This window comes from Callithrix jacchus, chromosome 7 (assembly GCF_049354715.1).
Source record: "Callithrix jacchus isolate 240 chromosome 7, calJac240_pri, whole genome shotgun sequence".
Taxonomy (NCBI): Eukaryota; Metazoa; Chordata; class Mammalia; order Primates; family Cebidae; genus Callithrix; species Callithrix jacchus.
Genome location: NC_133508.1, coordinates 83,310,666 through 83,324,034, shown reverse-complemented (window position 1 = coordinate 83,324,034; position 13,369 = coordinate 83,310,666). Strand labels below are relative to the sequence as shown.

The window sequence follows — 13,369 nt, the reverse complement described above, 5'->3', positions numbered from 1 at the left end:
CTTTGCACAAATTGTTTTTATATTTCCATAAATCCTTTGACTATTACATTTTTTTTATTTGCCTAATAGCAGTACCCTGGAAAAAATGAATTCTGGTTTCACCTTTCTTCCAGCTCTGTGTTCTCTCAGTAATAATGCCTGCCCTTTGGTGAAAATTTGAGATAATAACATCGTCAACCATAGTTAACACTGTATAGTACTTGGTAGGTGCTAGGCACTATTCTAAGCCTTTTAAAGATGAAAAATGTGTACTTGTGTATGTATTGTATATGTGCAGCATAGTTCCTGGTATGTCATAGTTCTTCAATAAATATGATTTCCTCCATCCTCAACCCCCAATAGGAAGAAAGAATTTTTATTCCTAATACTAATTCCCTTAAAGTAAAGCATTCTGGCTAGGTGGGGTGGGAGTGAAATGAATAACTTGTGACTTAGGTCTGCCCTCTCTGCTGTTGTGGATGCTGGCCAGCCTTGTGGGTGCCCAGGACCAACGGTGGGCATGCCACTCACACATCCCGCCTGTGCCCACACTCCAGTGCAGAACACTGTGGCTCATGTTTCTGGGGGGTTCAAGTTCATTGACCCCACCTCCCTCTTCCAATGGCTGAAAGAGGTCTGCATACCAACAGTGCCTATGTTGGGGCCCTGATTTGCACCTAGGCTGAAAACTCCTAGAAGTGGGTGTCTGTACCTTCCACAGCATGATGAATAGCAGCAGCTCCGCTTCTGAAAGCTGGGATGCATAGAGGTAACACCTGCCTGACAAAGATTTACAACTGCTCCCCAAGCTGCCTCTGTAGATTGCAAAACTGGGTCACGCTTTTTACAAGATCCATACCTTGGAAGGGGTGGTAAAGGCAGGTTTTATTTTTTATTTATTTATTTACAAGAATGCACTGAAGGGAGCGGAGGCTGGTGGTGTCTTAGGAGTTCTGAAGCGCTTGTTAACATCTAGCTGCCCAGCTGCCCATGTGACTAGAAGTTGGAGGGGATGAAAAACGATTTCCAGCTGAACTTGGCTGTTTGCTAAATAACTTCACACAGGGAAGATGAATTGGGCAAGAATGGGTCAGCCCTGAAACAAGTTCCATACTTTTAAATACTGGACACGCTGCAGCTCAACCTCTGGGAAATGAACCGGAGCAGCTCGATGGCTGCTGTGCTCACACGGCAGCCCCATTATTACAGCCTGGCTCTCTGAGTTCTCAGGCTGAGGGACGACAGGGCCATGGGCGCCTATTTGGAGAGTAAGGCTCCATGTGCGGCTTGTGATCCTTCTGTGGGAGCACTTGCTGTAATGGAAAATATCTTTCACTTTTAGTGCGGCAAGCTGCAGTGCCACTCAATTTGTACAGCCTGGACTGAGTTGCTCTGGGTTCTCATTCAATTAGGTGACTGATGAAGTTACTGAGCTTGCTGGAGCTCAGGTTTTTCTTCTTTAGTGAAGTGGCTCCCGCAGCCTGGGTTGGGCCTTTGCCTTCTAGTCAGGACCTGGAGAACTGCCAAAAAAGTTGATCATTGAGGGAGTTTTAGTGAAGCAGATTTTGCTTCTCCCATCACCCGGAGAATCCGCTGCCACTTTCCAGTATTTCCAAGCCATAGCTCTGACTCTTGCTCAGCCTTCCAGCCCTGTCCTATGCTGCAGGTGCTGTGGAAGGAAAGAGGAAAGGGAGGTTTCTGTGTCCTCTACCAAAACACCATGGCCCTGAGTTGGTTCTTTGTCCCCTTCTTTGGTTAGAAGAGAGCTCTCCCCCAGGTGCCTTCTTGGATAGGTCAGCAGGTTAACCCCTCATGGGCTAAGCTGCTATTTCCAGTCTCCTTCAGGAGGCCTGGCCAAAGTGCAGGAGTCTTCTCTTAAAAACAACAACCTTCGGTGGGCCGGGCGTGGTGGTTCACACCTGTAATCCCCATGCTTAGGAAGGCCAAGGTAGGGGGATTTCTTGAGGCCAGGATTTCAAGAACAGCCTGAGCTATAGTGAAACCCCTTCTCTATCTTTAAAAATAAATAACAAAAAATAACAGCATCCTGGGGCCAAAGCAGTCTTTGCTCTGCTGCTGGTAGGGCTGCCTTGGACTTGCAAAGTGGGTGAGAAGGGAATCAGTCACTTTGGGACATTTGGTAACTAACACTTGCTCCTCTGAACATTCAGAGAGTCGCACTGAAGGAATTTTTTTTTTAATTACCCACATAAGAAGAAATGAGGTAGAGCAGTCAAGCCCCCTGAGATCTCTTAAACAAGGCACTAATTATTTCTGCATTCCTGTTCCAAGCATTGCCGTTTGCAGAGCTCTCTGCTCTGCTCTGCATTAGGCCTTCTTGGTGTTCACTGTGTGCTGAGGGGTAGGCTGGCTGGGATTCATTTAGTCCTTCTTATCCCTGCCAGACTTCTAAAACCTCCGCTTCAAAAGAACTTGCAGAATCAAGTGTGCTTTTGGTTTGTGTCTCTGGTTACTTCTGCCTCCTGCAGCTCGTTGATTTTTTAATGTACCATAATTGGGAATTAATCTGCGAACAACAGCATTTGGAAAAAATTAATTGTGTGTGGAATGTTTGATAATTATGTGCATATGTTAACCATTTTTTTGCTCTTTGTCATGTCAGGCATTGCTCATCGTGATCTGAAGCCAGAAAATATATTGTGTGAATCTCCAGAAAAGGTACTTCAGACCCAGTTTGGAATGTTAAAGTTTATACTTACCGAGGAAGCCACCCTTGCTTTCAGGATGGATTGTTAGTGATTCCCTTGGCCTCAGGCATCAACTTGAACTGGTCATCTGGGACATGTGAGAATGTCACATTTACTATGTGATGTTTCTGCCCATCCTTGTCCCTTCACTGCTTTTTTTTTTTTTTTTTTTCAGAACGGAGTCTTGCTCTGTCACCCATGCTGGAGTGGTGCAGTGGCGTGATCTTGGTTCACTGTAACCTCCACCTCCTGGGTTCAAGCGATTCTCCTGCCTCAGCCTCCTGAGTTGCTGGGATTTCAGTCACGCACCACTACGCCTGGCTAATTTTTGTATGTATCTTTAGTAGAGATGGAGTTTCACCATGTTGGTCAGGCTGGTCTTGAACTCTCCTAACCTTGGTCCATCTGCCTTGGCCTCCCAAAGTGCTGGGATTACGGGTGTGAGCCATCACGCCCAGCCTTTCTTTGCTCTTAATCATGGTATAAGCCTGAGAGTTTGGAAAATATATGAGACTTGCAGAAAACATTAATATTTTCTAGTCCAATGCACCTATCTTTACAGCAGTTGATATAAGTTGTGAATAACTTTTTTTTTTGAGACAGGGTCTCACTTTGTCACCCAGGCTGGAGTGCAGTGGCATGATCACAACTCCTGCAGCCTCAACCTCCCAGGCTCAAGTGGTCCTCCTGCCTAAGCCTCCCAAGTAGCTGAGACAGCAGGCATGTGCCACCATACCCAGCTAATTTTTGTATTTTTAGTAGAGTTGGGGGTTTTACCATGTTGGCCAGGCTTGTCTCCTGAGTTCAAGCAATACATCTGCCTTGGCTTCCCAAAGTGCTGGAATTACAGGCCTGGGCCACCACGCCCAGCCAAACAACTTAATCTTATATGAAGCAGATTTCTTTAATCTACTAGTAAATGGAAGTATATGAATTTGACAAATTCTGTGTTTATTAGGATAGATTTAGGCCCTGGTGGTGTTGGGGCCTGTGTTCACAGCTATGTGTATATGTGCATGTGTGTATGCAAGAACATATATATTGTGGTCTGGATGAAGCTGTGCCTTGTAAATAAAGGGTGGCCTTGAATGAATGAGTCAGTCTGCTATTCACAACTCTTTTATGGGGAATAATAATGGATTCACTCAAATAAGATCTTGTCACCTCCTGTCACTCTTTCTGGCCTTTATAATTTATTATGATTATTACTAATAATTACAGTGGACATTTCTTGAGTGCTTACATTGTACCAGGCACTTATATTTATTTAGTATTTATAAAATATCATGAGGTAGCTACTATTATTACCTTCATTTTATGGATGAGGAAACTGAAACTCAAGTTAGGAAACATGTATAGCCAGTGAGCCGTGATCACACCACTGCACTCCAGCCTGGGCAGCAGGCTGTCTCAAAACAAGAATGTGAGAAAAGGAAAGGTAAAAATGGGAAAGGGGAAGGAGAGCAATAACTGGGGCCAGGCAGTGGCCTACACCTGTAATCCCAGTACTTTGGGAGGCTGAGGCAGGAAGATCACTTGAGGCCAGGAGTTTAAGAACAGCCTGGACAACAAAGCGAGACCCCATCTCCACAAAAAATTTAAAAATAAGCTGGTAGTCCCAGCTACTTGGGAGGCTGAGGTAGGAGAATTGATTGAGCCTTGAGTTTGAGGACATCCTGGGTGATATAGTGAGACCCCTGTCTCTTAAAGAGAGGTTAAGTTTCAAAGGACATTTTCTATCAAGAAAGTGAAAATACAATCTACAGAATGTGAGAAAATACTTGCAGATCATATATCTGGTCAAGGTTTAATATCCCAAATATATAAAGAATGTCTAAAACTCTACAACAAAAAAACAAACCAGTTTAAAAATGGACATGAGACTTGAACAGACATTTCTCCAAAAAGGTATACAAATGTCCAACAGGTACATGAAAAGATGCTCAACATCCTTAGTCATCAGGGAAATGTCAATTAAAACCACAGTGAGATACCACCACATACTACTGGGAAGGCGGTAATTTAAAAGATGGAAAATAATAAGTCGTTGAGGATATGGAGAAATTGTAACCCTCATACATTGCTGGTGAGATTGTATAATGGTGTAGCTTCTGTGGAAAAGATTGGCAATTCCTCAAAGGCTAAACACAGAATTACCATATGACCCAGCAATTCTACTGCTAGGTATTACTCAAAAAAATTGAAAACAGATACTTGTATACCAGTATTCGTTACAGCATTATTCACAATAGCCAAAAGGTAGAAACAACTCAAGTGTCCATCAGCAGCTGAACAGATGAACAAAATGTAGTACATGCATTCAATGGAACACTAGTCAGCCATAAAACAGAATGACATTTTGATACACGCTGCAACATGAATGAACCTTGAAAACATTATGCTAAATGAAATAAGCCAGATGTCTTTAGACAGAAAGTCTTTATTAATTAATGAAATCAGATTGGAGGTTACCCGGGGCTAGGGGGAAAAAAGAATGGGAGTTAGTGCTTAATGCATGGAGAGTTTCTGTTTGGAATGTTGGAAAAGTTTTAGAAACAGATCGTGGTGATGGTTGCAGAACGGTGTGAATGTTCTTAATTAATGCCACTAAACTGTCTACTTAAAAATGGCAAAAATCTCATATTTTATGCTTTATATTTTACCACCAATGAGAAAAAGGCTAAATGAAAAAGAAAAGAAAAAGAGAAAAGGGGAAGGAGGAAGGAAGGAAGGAGAGAAAGAAGTTGAGGGACCTGCCCAGCTTCCTGACGAGGACATGGGTCTCACAGAACCAGCATTTTAATTCATTCACCGTGCTGCTTACGCGCCACGTAGGCCATTCTCCTGTGTGCACCCAAACTGCCCTCCTGGTTGTCTCCACAGATGAGGCACCTGCCTGTGGTCTCAGGCACAGCAACCAGTTCTGGTAGACTTGCTGTGTTGATGCCACCGTTGGTGACCAACCATCCTAGTTTTCCCAGGACTGAGGGGTTTCCTGGAACACAGGACTTTCCGTGTTTTGACTGATAAGTCCCAAGCAAGCCCCCAAGACAAGCTTGTCACACTAAGCCACCTGAGGCAGTCAGGAGTTTCACTTCAAGCTCCTTTGCACTCCACCAAATGAGCTGCAAGGAGTCTGTGTCTCGGGAGTACATAGTAACTTCCCTAGCTGCTATGCTGCAACCTGTACCATCGTTTGCCAGCAAGAGTTCCATACTCACTTTAGTCCGAGTTCACAATAATCCGACACCAAATAGTCCACTCATTTATCCCTTAGTTGGGAAATAAGAGAGAACAGGGAATAAGATACTTGGGAAAAACCCTCAGGGGACTTCTTGTTAATCTCTGGAGAGCAGACGTGACCTGGTAGATAAAACCAACTGTGTGTGAGAGCCACATGGCCATGCACCCATATAGCCATTGCCTGGCTCCTAGTTTCTTACATCTGTGACCCTGGCTTCTGTTTTGCTTTTCAGGTGTCTCCAGTGAAAATCTGTGACTTTGACTTGGGCAGTGGGGTGAAACTGAACAACTCCTGTACCCCCATAACCACACCAGAGCTGACCACCCCAGTATGTATGCTTCCTCTGGGCTCCTAAGTATTTGGAATGTTTCCCTGACCCAAAGCTGAGAGGTCCAGAACAGAGAGCTGAGGATGGAAAACCAAGTGGATCTATAGCACTTTCTGCTGCCTGAGTGGTCATTTCGCTCGCTGCTCTGTATTGGTGGCTCCCAAGCCCTAAGGGGCTCTGACCCCTTAGTTGCTAAGGAAACGGATATTTGGGGTGGTCCTCTCTTGTAATGAAGAGACAAATTACATCTATAAGCACAGGCTGAACCCTGACTCCTGACCCAGGTGAAAACGGACCCTACTCCCAGGCCAGCCCTTTTGCACATGAGCATGTGGGTAGTTCTGTAAGCCCTATTCCAACTGCTGAAGTCACAGCACAGCCCCCTTGTGATGGGGGATGGGGAGCTGTCCTCTCCAACTGGACAGGATAGTCTCTCTCTGGTGGGAACTGTCAGGTCTCAGGCTATGCACATGGGATTGCCTGGCCAAGTTATCCTGTTTGCTTCCCTGATATCACATTTCATGACCAGAAGGTGCTGCTGGGAGCTACTTCTTCCTCAGAAATCTCTTGTACACACCTAATAGATTATAACTATTATGATTCATTTGAGATTTGTATGCTTCACAAGACAATTTTCATAGTAACCCTTTTGAGACATGCCCTTAAATATGCCTGTGTTGTATCTTATTCTAAACAACATTATCAGGAATGTTTCTTTATTAGCTTTTAACACACTGAACTACCTTGTTTTCAAGTCATTAACTCTAATTGCTAGTAACAAAGAAAATATCCTTTCTTGAGAACACTTACCATCTTTCAGTCAAATTAGTTTTGCAGCCTGTGCAGGGATTGTTTCTTGGTGAGCCTGAAACAATGAAGAGGGGAGCAAAAAGAATGTTTTATTCCTGTCAGCCGTTTTCTACGCAAGGGTGGGAGAAAGGAATCCGGATTCTGGTCCTAGGTCTGCCATTGATGTGCTCAAACAAATCCCTGCCCTGTTCTTGGCCTTGCCTTTGCCATCTATAAATGGGAGGGGTGGGGAGGCTGGATTCATTCTAAGAGCTTTTCTAGCTTTGATGGTCTCTTAATTGTAAACTCTTCCACCTCCTGCTCTGAGCTAGCAGGAGAGCTTGACAAGATTCACTTTAAGAAATCTTGCTGTGTGGAACTGGATCTCCCTCTCAGAGCCATATTCTTGGTACATTTAAGTACCCGTACATGAAAGATCTGTTTATAGGGAGCTGAGGCAGGGGGGGTTTCTGGAACTTCTTGGCTAAGGGTCTTGGCCTGCTGGAGGAGGAACTGAAAGGATAAGAAGGTGACCCGGAACTGATCCTGTGGATGGGGGGGATGACGGGGCTCAGTCTGCAGGTGGCTTGGTGGGATCAGGCGGCTCACTGGCTGGCCTACCTAATTACTTCCTGCTCTGTATCCCATCCTTCCAGTCTCCTGCCCCAGTCCCATCACAGTCTGCTCTCTGCCATCTGCTCTGCTGTGTCTCAGCCTCTCTGTTTTCTGCCATCTCCCCCTCCCTGATCCCTGGCCCCCACAGTGCGGCTCTGCAGAATACATGGCCCCTGAGGTGGTGGAGGTGTTCACAGACCAGGCCTCATTCTACGACAAGCGCTGTGATCTGTGGAGCCTGGGCGTGGTCCTGTACATCATGCTGAGCGGCTACCCGCCCTTCGTGGGTCACTGCGGGGCTGACTGTGGCTGGGACAGGGGCGAGGTCTGCAGGGTGTGCCAGGTGAGTAGGCAGCCCCAGGGAGCACTACGTAGACCCCACTGGGGGTCAGTGTGGTTGTGGGAGGTCAAGCAGGACTGGGCTGGGAGAGCGTTCCTGATCTGAATGGGGGCTCAGAGTGCCCTCTCCCTCTCCTGTCAGGGTAGCCACAAGGTAAAGTAGACATAATCAGATATTCTGTCCAGCTGGGAGTTCAGGGCAGGATTGTTAGCTGAACAACTCTTGAAGGGTGCGTCCTGCTCTGAGAAAGAGGGACAAGAATTACAAGTAGAAGGAACAGCACAGGCAAAGATGTGGGCAGAGCCTTCTAGGAAGGGCCAAAGAATTTGGGCTTCATTATATAGGCAATCTCCACTCATCACCCATCCAGCCCACCATGGGATGGCATAGCCATCCCAGCCTGCCAAGGGCATTCTGTATAGTTTGATCATCTAGGGGACAGTGTGGGGTCGGTCTGGGAAGAGGCCCCAGTCTGTGGCGTCCCCAGGCCATGAGCTGCACCTGTAGCTGAGGTCAATTGAGGCCAGTTGATCAAAACAATGACAGGCACATCCTGCCCATCTCTGGCAGTGTGGCCTCAGGAGGAATCTTTTGTACCTAGGACAAGCTGTTTGAAAGCATCCAGGAAGGGAAGTATGAGTTTCCTGACAAGGACTGGGCGCACATCTCCAGTGAGGCCAAAGACCTCATCTCCAAGCTCCTGGTGCGAGATGCGAAGCAGAGACTCAGCGCCGCCCAAGTTCTGCAGCACCCATGGGTGCAGGGGGTGAGTGACTCTGGGGAGGGGTGCTTTCCACCACTCCAGGCCTGTGGCATGGCCACAAGGAAGCTGTCATACCAGCGAGTACTGATCACCAGCCTTTTTGGCTGATACAGCTGAAGAGGACACCATCCATCCCTGTGCGTGTAGAGCGAATTGACTCCGCCTATCACCCCAGACTGAGCCCCTTATAGGCCATAGACTTGGCTCTAACCTTGGCCACAGACTAAGCCCCAACAGAGTCATCTGGGGGTTTGGTGCATGCACCCAGCCCTTTAAGCATCCTGCTGTCGTCATTTTCAGTCTATAGTATCATCCCCTTATGCAGAAGCAGCATTAGCTGAGAGCACCCAGAAGCCAGCAAGGCCTTGATGTGCTGATTGTTTTGTGGCCGAGTTGCAACACACAGGTTCTCCTCATGGCCTGGGGGTCTGCATACAGCTGGCCTGAAAGGCAAATGGTGGTATTTGTCCCTAAGCTTAGAATTCATGTCTTCACTAGAAAACATTTTTTTAAATCCTCCTTGGCTACTCACAATACCTGACCTCTGCCTTCCAAGGGGTCTGCTAGACACTCCCATGACTTACTGGTCTCTTTGGTGTGCCAGGCCCTGTCTGGTCTCAGTGACCCTATAAGTGGAAGGAGGCAAGCATTGCCAGCCTGTGTTACAGACGGGGACCCAGATCAAGTGTCTAAGTGGCTGATTTCCAGACCCATAAGTGAGCACCTACCACGAGCCAGAGGGACAAGTGAGACCCAGTCCCTGTCTCTGTCCTAGTGGAGAGAAGTAGACAAGGGGCTAAGTTACAGCATGACAAAGGCTTCTAAAAAGTGCTAGAGGCAGCCGGGCGCAGTGGCCTTCTGTAATCCCAGCACTTTGGGAGGCCAAGATGGGTGGATCACGAGGTCAAGAGTTCGAGACCAACCTGACCAACAGGGTGAAACCCCGTCTCTTAAAAAAAAAAAAGTGCTAGGGGCACAAAGGGAGCAGGACCCCCCACCCACCCCACCCTGGGCCTGAGACTGAGGCAGGAAGGTGGCAGGCAGGGAAGGGGAAATGCACTTCACAAGGGAAGTGACCTTTGAGCTGGGTCCTCGGGGATGATTAGGACTTTGCCAGGCAAAAGGAAAGAGGGGCTTTCCATGCAGAAGCAGCTGTGTTGGGGGCTGGGACTGCAGATTATACCTTTCTTGCTCTCTGCTTGGAAGACCTGACCCTGCAAGCAAGCATAGCCAAGCCCCTGTGCTGAGCCAGCAGCCTTAGTAACCTACCCACTGCTGGCTTGGGTGGGGCAGCTCTTGGAAGGAGGGAGCAGCGCTTTACCTACACATCTGTCCTTCCCATTCTAGCAAGCTCCAGAAAAGGGACTCCCCACGCCGCAAGTCCTCCAGAGGTAAATGCTCTGACCACCCCCACACCCTGCTCTCCCTCAAGCTCTCAACCACCATGGGGATGGAGGAGGGGCCCAGGGAGTCCATCTCTAGGCTCAGGTAGCCGTCTCCAAAGGGGCTCCCTGCCCATTTCCCCTCCTCACTCTCTTTTCCTCTACTCTGGATCTGTCTCCCACCCCTCCCTTCCTTCACCTAGATTGCCCCCTCTGCCCTCCAGTACTTTAAGGCCCCCCCAGCACTGTTGGCAGGGAAAAAAAGCCTGTTTTGCCCATTGAACTATAACTTACAGCCCAAAGACAGACCTTATCTGTGGGTTATTCACACAAGGCTTCCCTCTGCCCTTGCATTTGGTGAAAGGAGCAGGAGTGAAGGACACCAAAAGGCAGTGGGAGTGACATACAGTACTAGACGGACGGTTTTAATAGTGGTCACCAGGATTAAGTCCTTACCACAGCCAGGCGTGGTAGCAGGTGTCTGTAATGCCAGCTACTCAGGAGGCTGAGGCAGGAGAATCACTTGAACCCAGGAGGCAGAGGTTGCCATGAGTCAAGATGGTGCCACTGCACTCCAGCCTGGCGACAGAGCGAGACTCTCTCTCAAAAAAAGTAGTAAGTCCTTACCACATGTCAATGTGATGCTAAGGGCTGGATATAATTATATCCATACTCTTCACAATGAGTTCAAGAGAGGTGTTCTAGATGAGAGAGGAGAATAGAGATCAAGTTAACTTGCTAAGGCCACACAGCAGCCCCTGGCTGTTAAACCCTCACAGTTGGACTGTCCTGTTCCCAAAGGGCCAGGGCTAAGCAGCGTGGGAAACCCTTTTGGCACCAGCCTCATGACCAGCTTTTAGTAGCTGCACAAGGAAGTCATACACCTCCATAGTCTCAATTTGTGTGACCCATTTGCTGTTGCCCAATTTGGGTTCCTACCTGACTCTAGAGTAGCCTCCAGATGCCTTTATGCACCAAACCTCAGACCCACCTTAGAAGATTTATTCTGCAAACCCAAAGTGACTGTCCATGGCTGGTCCTGGGCTGGGTGCTGGGGACTCGGCATAAGCGACACAGGCCTTGCTCTTGGAGCTCCCCACCTGGGCAGGGAGAGGGGAGAGACAGGTGCATTTAATGTGCCCGGTCTCTGCCGGTATGTAGAGTTGTGGGAGCTCAGAGGAGGGTGCTCTGAGGAGAAGGGGGAGCTTGCCCTTGCTGTCAATCCAGGGATGGTATGTGGGACTCAAATTGCAGTCCCTAGTCAAGCAAGATTCCAAACCTCTGTAACAACTACTTTGGCGAGAGCATCCCTTCCTGGCTCAGGAAGATCTGGTGGGAGTGTAGAGCCACAGCAGCGAGTGGGAGGGCCCCGGAGCTGGCCTGGCAGACCCCAGAACCCTGTCACCTTCTTTTCTGTGCCTTCCCCAACCCTGCAGGAACAGCAGCACAATGGACCTGACGCTCTTCGCGGCTGAGGCCATTGCCCTTAACCGCCAGCTATCTCAGCACGAAGAGAACGAGAACGAACTAGCTGAGGAGCCAGAGGCACTGGCTGATGGCCTCTGCTCCATGAAGCTTTCCCCTCCCTGCAAGTCACGCCTGGCCCGGAGGCGGGCCCTGGCCCAGGCAGGCCGTGGTGGAGACGGGAGCCTATCTACAGCACTCTGACATGCTCCGGTCACGCCTTATAGGCCCTAGGCCTGGCCAAGCATTGTCCCCCTCAAAACCTGTGTGGCTAAAGTCTGCAGAGCAGGCAGCAGGGTCTGCTCTGTGGCTCCATTCAGGCTTTTTCTGTCTGTAAAGGCCCTGAAGTTCCCACCAACCCCCATTTCCCCTGGGTCCTGGAGGAAAAAGCTTTATCCAAAGGGGTTGTCTTTGAAAAGGAAAGCAATCACTTGTCACTTTGCATAATCGCCTGCAGCAGGAACCTCTCTGTGCTGGGCTCCGCCTGCTCACCCGCCTGCAGATCTGGGATCCGGCCTGCGCTCACCACTGTAGCGATGGCTGGGGCTGCAGCCTGCAGGGAGAAACGAGAAGCATCAGTTGACAGAGGCTGCCGACACGTGCCTCTTCCCTCTCTGCCCTGTCACCCTCCTCTGGAGGTCCTTCCACCTTCCTCTGTCCTCTGGATGTCCTCTTTGCCCGTCTTCTCCCTTGGCTGAGCAAAGCCATCCCTTCAATTCAGGGAAGGTCCAGGAGCCTTTCTCATTCAGGAAATCAGATCAGTCTTCCAGTCTGCAGCACAGAGAAGCACATAATCTTTCTTTGCCGTGACCAACATGTGTCCCTCATTTATCATCCCCTTTGTTTGTGATTGCTGCTAAAGTCAGTATTATTTCTTTTTTTAAAAAAAAGTTGGTTTTTTTTAACCAGGCTGTTCCAGCAAAGATGGGACTTTAAACTCCCACTCCAAGCCCATGGACTTCCCAGAGAGTAACTGCTTGCTCTTCTTTCTGGAATGTCCTTGCATTTGGGTTTTAATCAGCCGTTCTCTATGGTTTTAACTGATTTTAAAGCTGTTCCTATGACAAACTTAGAGACAGTCGGTGTCTGCTGCTGTGTTCCCAGGTCCTTGTGTGGGTGGCACAGATCTGGGCAGTTAGGTGGAGCTCTGTGCCTGAGGTGAAGCCACATGGGGAGGGGGCAGCCTCACTGCCCTGGTTTGAGCGATGCAGTGCCTGCTGCCAGAGCATGTGAAGGTACAGCCATTCAGATAAGCTGAGCTATTGAGTTACATAGAGAAAATAGATTTGCATGTGTCAGGCGTTTATACACCACCACGGTGCTTTTATACATTGTGCTTGTTTTAATAAAACTTCAATTCTAGCTGTGGCTTATTTGGTGGTCCTTTTTTTACCTGCAGACCTGAGAAGGAGCCTGGCCTTCTAAACTGGGGCTAAGTCCAGCCAGGTGAGGAGAAGGTATCTCTTATGAAGACCCCTAAATAAAAACCATATTTGACCCAAAAAACAAAGTGAAGGAGACATTGCTTTTTTTTGTCTAGGTGAGGAAATGAAATTCGTCAAACATTTATCAATTGCTTCTTCTGTGCCAGGACCCAGAAATGAGTAAGAAACAGCCTCTGCTTTTTAGGAGCTCCCCATCAAGTGGTAGAGGTGGTGTCAGCGACCATGACACAGGAGACTTCAGAATGCACTTTAATAGATGTGCCCTGCACCCAGCGGCCCACAAGCTGGGAACAAACTTCCCCTCTGTCTAAA

At 48.2% G+C, this 13,369-nt stretch overlaps 1 protein-coding gene across 50 annotated transcripts in view; it reads left to right on the top strand.

Annotated features, from left to right (window-relative positions):
* Positions 1–12,974, top strand: part of MKNK1 (MAPK interacting serine/threonine kinase 1) — a 42,057-nt gene extending 29,083 nt beyond the window's left edge. For 31 of the 50 annotated variants that reach the window (XM_035251373.3, XM_035251364.3, XM_078331638.1 and 28 more), the window contains 6 exons: positions 2,603–2,658; positions 6,164–6,259; positions 7,812–8,006; positions 8,605–8,769; positions 10,114–10,157; positions 11,585–12,974. In XM_035251373.3, coding sequence (XP_035107264.1) covers positions 2,603–2,658; positions 6,164–6,259; positions 7,812–8,006; positions 8,605–8,769; positions 10,114–10,157; positions 11,585–11,816 — 788 coding nt within the window. In that variant the 3' untranslated portion in view covers positions 11,817–12,974. The remainder of the gene's footprint in view (positions 1–2,602; positions 2,659–6,163; positions 6,260–7,811; positions 8,007–8,604; positions 8,770–10,113; positions 10,158–11,584) is intronic. The other 19 variants (XM_078331652.1, XM_035251380.3, XM_035251377.3 and 16 more) reach the window with 1 other exon arrangement.
* Positions 12,975–13,369: the final 395 nt, after the last annotated feature.